Here is an 8,635-nt window from a genome sequence, read left to right on the forward strand (position 1 = left end):
TTCTTTTCTGGTTGTGTCTGCTTTATGTATTCATTATGATTATCTCCCCCCACAGGTATGTTCCTGGCTGATCTAATTGAAAAATATTTTGTCTCCCCAACACTCTTCAGAGTCATCCGCTTGGCTCGTATTGGTCGTATACTTCGCTTAATCAAAGGAGCCAAAGGAATACGAACCCTGCTTTTTGCCTTAATGATGTCATTGCCGGCCTTATTTAATATCGGCCTGCTTTTGTTTCTTGTTATGTTCATTTTTTCCATCTTTGGAATGTCTAACTTTGCCTACGTAAAGAAAGAAGCAGGGATAGATGACATGTTCAACTTTGAGACCTTTGGCAATAGCATGATTTGCTTATTTATGATTACTACCTCTGCAGGCTGGGACGGCTTGTTGTTGCCCATCTTAAATCGCCCCCCCGACTGCGATCCTAAAAAAGAGAACCCTGGAAGTCCGATGCAAGGTGATTGTGGAAACCCCTCTGTAGGGATATTTTTCTTTGTTAGTTATATAATAATATCTTTTCTCATAGTGGTGAACATGTACATTGCTATCATCCTAGAAAATTTTAGTGTGGCCACAGAAGAAAGTGCAGATCCTTTAAGTGAGGATGATTTTGAAACTTTTTACGAAATTTGGGAGAAATTTGATCCTGATGCCACTCAGTTCATTCAGTTCAGCAAACTCCCAGATTTTGCAGATGCTTTGGAGCATCCACTGAGAGTCCCCAAGCCAAACACTATAGAACTTATTGCCATGGATTTGCCTATGGTGAGTGGTGACAGAATTCATTGTCTGGACATCCTCTTTGCCTTCACCAAACGTGTACTTGGAGAGAGTGGGGAGCTTGATATATTGCGTCAGCAGATGGAAGAGCGCTTTGTAGCTTCCAACCCTTCAAAAGTGTCTTACGAGCCCATCACTACTACGCTCAGACGCAAACAAGAGGAGGTATCGGCTCTTGTTATTCAGCAGGCATACAGACGCCATTTATCAAAAAGGGGATTTGTTTGTAGAAAGCCTTCTTCCACCAAAATGGAGAATGGAGGAACAAATATGGACAGGAAAGAAGGCACCCCTTCTACGGCATCACTACCATCATATGACAGTGTAACTAAACCTGAAAAGGAAAAACAAGAAAGAATACAAGAAGCAATTAGAGAAAGAGCAAAAAAACAAAAATCTGTCAGGGAATCCAAGTGTTGAAAACAATGTTAACATTTCAAATTTGCAAGCAAAGATTGTTTACAAATGTAATAAATATATCAATGCAGATCAGCTATGGAGACACTTACCTAAAGATTAATACCAAACAATCTGCTTATTGTGACATTGTTGCATTTTACTGTATGGCAGTGAAGCACCACCTGGTTAAAAGACTATTACAAGGATGTTATATTGTTGGGCAGGTGGATACTGCATGTCTCCCATCAATCAATGCAACTTAGGAGAAACAACCAGAGCTGTAAGGAATAGTCCAATTCCAGATCAGCCAAATGGAGTTTATTTTCTCACAATATTATTATTATGATTATTATTATGATTATTATTATTATTACAAAAATCAAAAAAGCACCACTTAGGGGTTTGATTATTCATGCAAAACTATATTTGCATCGGTACATTAGTCAAGCAGCAAAACAAGATAAAAAAAAGACAAAAAAAATCTGGCTAAAAAAATTATAAAAAAGTTTAAAAAAAATCACAAAAAAACCTAAACATTATGCCCATGCTGCATAATTGTCACAGTTTATTTGATATATCTGCATAATTTTTCTACATGGGCTTCATGTGATTCGGGAGATGGGAAAATCAGGTTATTCTTCGGGCTGAGGGGCATTTGCTCAGGCCGATTCCAAAAAAAAAATTAAATAAATTGTGCTCGTTCAATGCATAGAAATGACTTGCATGATGGCATGCTGTGATCAGGAATCATGCATGAAGACTCATAAAACACAAAACATTAGTACTCTGTCCACTGCAGTGGCTAAGCCATAAGTTTGAGGCATGCCACTGAATACTGAACACTGTATCTGGAGGCAACCTAGTATATATATATATATACCCTTCACCAATATTTACCAAATCTTCAAACTTTTACATGTCATGTAAAGACAGACAGACAGAACGATTTGTGTATGTTTATTAAAATTCTTTAAAAATGATGTCACTTTTGCACATATTACATACAAATGAGAACTACTAGTTGCTGCTTGAGGTTTCCTTTCCTGGGGTAATATAAAATAGTAAAAATTAAAAAATTAAAAAAAGACAAGAATATAGCTTCTAATACTATGTCACTGTAAACCAAAATCTAGGGCTTATGAAATTCTGCTTTTGTATTTTGCAATGTTTTTAGTCTCCATTCTACAAAGGGCATATATTTAGCAGAAGCAAAGCTGCAATATTTAGAGAAGTCTTTAAGTGGCAGATTAAAGTCAATTTGCATTGGGTAGTAAGCGGTGCAGGTGGTTTGACTTAATATGGGTAGGGTTTGGCGAAGAAGGTCATTTTGTTTCTCTTGGGACAATTCACAGCTTAGCACTTTATATGGCATGTTCGATCACTGTTTTTGTCATAACATTTACTTATTTTGGAATAAATAATGATCTGGTACCATTGTCATCATGGCAATAACAGCCACCGAATTTTGGTGTGAATGCAAACAATGATGGCTTTTACTTAGTAAAGTCTCACTGTGCATTCAAAAAAAGCATCCCCACCCCCCACCGAGTACTGCACTGAGACACTTTTGCTGCCAAGCCTTCCTCACTCGTTCTCCGCACCACCATCTGACTTGAAATGACCCATATGTACATTGACTTAGGAATGTTGGAGACTGATTGATTTGTTTCATAAAGATTTTTTTCCCAATGATTGTTTGTTCTTTCGGTATATGTCTTTACATTTTTGGAAGAATAATTTTATAATTTTTTTGTTTGTTTGTCTTCAGTTAAAATTTTTGGAGAGAACACCTCGCTGGTGCTGCAGTAACATTATGCAAAAAAAAGCATGCTGTATTCTGTTTACTAGCTGATGCTGCTAAGAAGTTTTTGTCTTATATGTAGGATATGAAGAAAGACATTCTTGGTGTGGACCAAAATAATGCCTGATAGTTATCCGACTCACAGAATGCATGAGATGTCATGTCGCCCATTGCCATTTGGTATCAGACCATAAATAAGTTTTCCATTGTATTATATTTCACTGAAAATCTTTACCTCTGTGCCAAGTGGAACTCAATTTCGAAAGCAGTGAAGCTGGTTAGCATGGAGAAGGAAATCTAGACAAATGAACAATTTATACTTTGATATAGCATTTTTTTTTTCATTTACAGCTACGATAGGATGTATTATAATAAACCAATGCCATACATATGTACAGGCTATGTTGTAAACAGCACAAGAAGCTGAAAAGTGTGGTTCAACTTTTTAAGAGGATACTATAAATGCTGTAAAATATTATTTTATTGACATGTTTTTTTTTTGTAAATACAAACAAAAATGACAAATTAAATAGAATGGCTTCTGGCGTATGCCATTGTCATCCTTATGTTTTATTTTATATTTCTTTTGTACAATGCCAGATGCTTCAACTTGAAATGTATATCCCTGAAGTGACAACACAGACAATATGATGACGAGTCGTCTTTTCTCATTCCAGTGTGCAATAAATTCTGACCACTTCTATGCAACATTTGGCTAACGTTCATATAAATATGTTGATGCTGTGAAAAGCCAAGATGTTTTATATAGCCACTTGCGACAAATTTCTGAGGCTGGTGATATCACAATGCTACATTTTGCAGTCTCTTTTCTTTTTATCATTTAGTGTATATATATGTCTTATATATCAATGAATTTAAAAAAATTTTTTTCAAATTTCTAGCAAATAATTCTCTAGTGACTTAACAGGCCCACAATTCCTATCTTCATTTCGGGAGCACATCATCAAATCCAATGCAAAATGCTAGTTTTCTTCTTTTGAGGTACAGGTAGCAGAGTGACTCCATCACCAGCAGAAACATGGCAGTATAGAGGCACTGATCAATTTGATGTCTTACATTTTGTATGTCTTTAATTTGGGCATAGGGATGGGGTGATGAAAAATGAAGCTTCACTAAATAAAACCAAGTACCAATGTACTGTGTAGTCTGTTATGCAGTGTGTCTCTAAAACTCAAAGACCATGAACAAGCGAATGTGTTTGTGTTTGGGACAAATAGCTAATTATGCTATTACAATATTATCTACAATATTCTAAATTATTTCAATATTTGGATTCAATAAATTGCAAACTGCAACGCGGTTCTAAGGGAGGGCTGGCAAAAGGCATGAGGGTAACAATGCCACTTCTACCTCCAAAAAGAGGACTCCGTTGTTTGCATTTACCATGTATAATGTTATTTACTGCTCCCATAATAAGTAATTAATTGCACAAAATCAGAAACAGATTAGAAAAAAAAAACATTTTCCAGTATCTGGAATTGAGCGGTAAAAAATAAAAAATAAATCTTGGTGATACAGTCACTTTAGGTGAATAGCATATAGCATCGAGGTGGAGTACCATATTCAGTCTACAGACAAGACAGGTGCTGTTTCCATGTTTTCCCCTAAATCATATGCAACCCTTTTCTATAGCTGCTGTGTGGCCATGACCTCATGCCTTTATAAATGGTTGATCGTGCAGAGTCTTCTATCTTTGAATTTCTATTACTACAAATACATGTTATGAACATGATTTTATCATCTGCTATGTGCTTGTGTTGCCCTGCCCTAACAAAAAGTTAATAGCCCTCTGATTTAAGGCGTGTGTCTTAGAACACCCGGAGAAAACTAAAACTACACTGAACTTACTGGCCCAGATTTATCTAGTTATCTGAGAGAAAAGTCAGGCACATATTTGTCTCAGACATATGGTAACCAATCACAGCTTGGCTTTTGTTTCTCAGAATGGCTGTGATTGGGTCTTATCTGTTCGAGGCAAAAAAGTATCTGACTATTGTTGCAGTCAGATTGATAATTCTGGGCCATTGTCTCACTAATGTAAAGCATTTCACAGGTAACCATGCCCTTTCTAAAAACACAGCTAGATCAGAGCTGGAAAGCCTTTTTGCCTCATTTTTTAAAATCTTTTTCCTTTAATATTGTTGAGGCAAAGTGTTACCCTATGTAAGATGACATAAGTAAATCTAAGGTTACTCTAAGGTTGTGTTAGCAAAATGCATGGTGGCTTATGCTCATCTTACCCAAATTTGATTTACAATAAGAATACGATTACTACCACAAGTGAAAAGGAAAATCTAATAAATTAGTCTTTTTATTGTACAATAAGAGGGTGTCTGCTGTGTGCCTTTTTCATGATCTTCAATTCCTCTCTTTACAACTATACTAGTTCTTTGAAATGCAGTTTTTTCAAATATAACTCCACAAATTCAAGGAATTATAATATAAAGACTTTCTAGAAAACCCTTGTCTGTGCATGCAATTTTTTATTAGTTTAAAAGACACATAAGGTGGGTCCTGTCCTGCTCAGTAAAGTTTATGGTTATTTACAGTAATAATGAAGCAAAGCTCTGTGTTATCGCTACAATCTCAGCCTGATGCCGTTTAACTCACTGCCGCTCCATGTCGCTCGTTCCAGGTGTCGGGAAACGCTGGATCCAGTCCTGGGAAATTGGCAGATGTTTCCCAGGACTAGATTCAGCTTTTCCATGCACACGGGGAAGAGTGGCATGGAGCAGCAGTGAGTTAAAAGGCAGCAGGCTGATAAGAGGATTGTTAAGATAATGTTATTATGGTAAATTCGCTCTTAGCAGTAAATAAGTTTGATATTTGATCATGTGCCTAATACCTCCACCATATTTCCATATTGTTATACTGGGGACTTTTTCAGCTATTTAAAGTATATTAAACCATTCAAATCTACTTTAGGCTCATGGTGGAGAATAAAACATATTATACATATGTATATTAGAGTTGAGATAGACTTTTTATAAATCTAAGTGTTGGGGATTATTTGTGATAATAAGCCCATTCTATTAAACCCAGGTAAAGGTAATAAAAAGAGGTCTTGTGGAGGGTGTTTTTAAGATACAGTGGTTAGAACCAACAAAATGTTTATTGATGCGTGTAGGGAGCAAAAAGTTAGCAGTCCTGCAGAAAAGCTACTGAAGGACACATTGCTAACATAGGTAAGATAAGATAGGAAATACAGAAATCAGAAAAGATAGTGCATCACAACATCTTTTTTATGGGGCTGTGTTGTCATAGACTATTCTCTGTGTCTATCCTGACTCTTTCCACCATCGAAATCATTTACAATGGGCATGGGAGTATTAGAACTTGGCCGTGGAGCAATGGAAGACATGGCCAGGTTTCATGTACATCATGTGAACAGCCAAGTCCAAGTATGTTACCTGGTTAGAAGAGATGGCACCAGAATGCACTGTGCTGTAGGTAGAAGGCATGCCGGCAGTGGTACTGGGATGGTCTGGGCAATTTTCTGCTTTGACTACCACCACCTACCTAAACATTGGTGTATATGGGCAGCATGTTTGTATACTATGCCTAAAGAATAAAACATTACATCCCTTCACAGAAATGGTATTCCATAATGGCAGTGGCACCTTTCCGAATGATAATGTGCCCTGCCACACTGCAAGAATTCTTCAGGAATGGTTTGAGGAACAATACGAAGAGTTCAGGTGTTGACTTGGCCTTCAAATTCCCCAGATCTCAGTCCAGCTGAACAATTGCAAGATTTTCTGGTAAAATAAATCTGAGTGACTGAGGTTGCACCTCACAACCTACAGGACTTTAAAGGGGAATTCCTTTGAATTTAAACTTTTTTAATATGTTGCTGCCCTGGCTCAGATCATCAGAAACAGGCTAATCCTGCCTTTCTGTGTTCCTCCTGGGTCATCTTTGGGTCCCAAATGAACAATCCGGCCTCCACCTTTGAGACAGACCTGTCTCTGCAGTGACAGCTCACTCAGCCAATCACTGCAACCAAGGATTGACTGGCTGTCACTTCCTGACGAGTCTCGGAAATGGAGGTGGGATTGTTCAAACAGAACCCAAAGATGACCCAGGAGAACACCTGTGGAGAGGTGAGACTAGCCTGTTTCTTATGTTCTGCACCAGGGTAGCAACATACTAAAGGTTTAATTTCAGCAGAATACCCCTTAACAATCTGATGCTAACATCTTATTAGCAGATTTTATTATTATTTTAAAATTGCAATATGCCTTCCTATGAATATTGCTGTTGATTGTATTTTTTTTTGTATATGATTTTTTTTTTTTTTGTTAATAAAGATAAAAAAAAAAAATTATTGGAGGACACCAAAGGACACCTTGTGAGGTCTTGTGGAGTCCATGCCGTGAGGAGTTTTTATGATGGCATAAAGAGATTCTACATAATATAATGCAAGTGGTTTTATTGTTATGACTGTTTATAAAATAGAATATTTGCCACAATTGTATTGAAAAGTATAATTTACTATGCATTTCAATACAGCTGTATGTAAAAAAACAAACAACCCCTATACGGTGAGGTATTATTAATCCATGTAAATGGCAGACATATGCAACTAGCACTGACCATCTTGGAGGATGGTTTACATTAAGGCAAATCGACCTAGTTTCATGGATAGCTGCAGCATCTAAATCTTGGTACTTGTAGAGGTTCATATTATTTATTTCCAATGTAACAGTCGACTCTGTAAACGGGAAATATACTCTTTAATCAGTCCTTATGTCTACAGGGACTCATAAGCAGTCTGCGTCACATACATGATAAGACTAGTTTTATAAGAAGCCAGTTAACCTGCCAGTATATTACTGGAGTGAGGAATGAAACTGAGGAAACCCAAGCAAGGTCAGTGGAGACATACAAAGTTCAACTGAATATTTTGCTTGTTGGATTCAAGCACAGGAAACCAGTGGATGTGTTCTGCTATGGCTGGATAACCCCTTTAAAATCTACCTATTGGTTAAAAGAAAAAAAAAATTAAAAACCTGCATGGTTTTATTACATTAACTTTTAGGCCTACTGACAATGTGATTTTAGTGCTCTCCCTGTTATTACAGCTTCACAAACCATGGCATAACCTTATGTCATGGCGCCTCTAGGGGGGTTCAAACCGTGACCCCTCTCTGAACCGCGCCGCTCCCGACTGCCACGTGTCCATGTCCGTAAACTAGTGTGAACTTTTAAACTGTTTAGGAGCTCCCGACATCATAATCATGATGGTGGGAACTCCCAGGTCCAGTCCAGTACAGACAGAATTCTATGGATGTGTGGATGACCCCTTAGTTCCTGTTGAAACATGGTGCATTGTTTGCGCCTTGAATGTGGTGAATATTTTTTTTGTTTTTTTTGGTATTCCCCCCCCCCCCCCCTTTCCCCAGGATTTGGACAGTAGATTGTTGAGAATAGGGACCCTTGGTGGCTAATATGTGAGAGCTGTTTTTAGGGTAGTTAAAGTGGTTTACAAAAAATGTTAGGAATCACGTATTAAATGAAGGGTTTTTTGTTTTTTTTTATGACAGTGACCATTTAGGGCCCTATTTGAACTTGTCTTAAAGAAACTGTAATACATGCAGTAAGCAAGAAGAAAAGATACAGAATTCACAG

The 8,635-nt window shown here is 37.3% G+C and overlaps 1 protein-coding gene across 9 annotated transcripts in view; it reads left to right on the plus strand.

Moving 5' to 3' along the window:
• The window catches only part of SCN8A (sodium voltage-gated channel alpha subunit 8), an 85,230-nt gene extending 81,126 nt beyond the window's left edge, over nucleotides 1-4,104 (plus strand). For all 9 annotated transcript variants that reach the window (XM_069970293.1, XM_069970290.1, XM_069970292.1 and 6 more), the window contains one exon: nucleotides 56-4,104. In XM_069970293.1, the coding sequence (XP_069826394.1) occupies nucleotides 56-1,203 (1,148 nt within the window). In that variant the 3' untranslated portion in view covers nucleotides 1,204-4,104. The remainder of the gene's footprint in view (nucleotides 1-55) is intronic.
• The last annotated feature ends 4,531 nt before the right edge of the window (nucleotides 4,105-8,635 follow it).

Source organism: Dendropsophus ebraccatus, chromosome 5, assembly GCF_027789765.1.
Source record: "Dendropsophus ebraccatus isolate aDenEbr1 chromosome 5, aDenEbr1.pat, whole genome shotgun sequence".
NCBI lineage: Eukaryota > Metazoa > Chordata > Amphibia > Anura > Hylidae > Dendropsophus > Dendropsophus ebraccatus.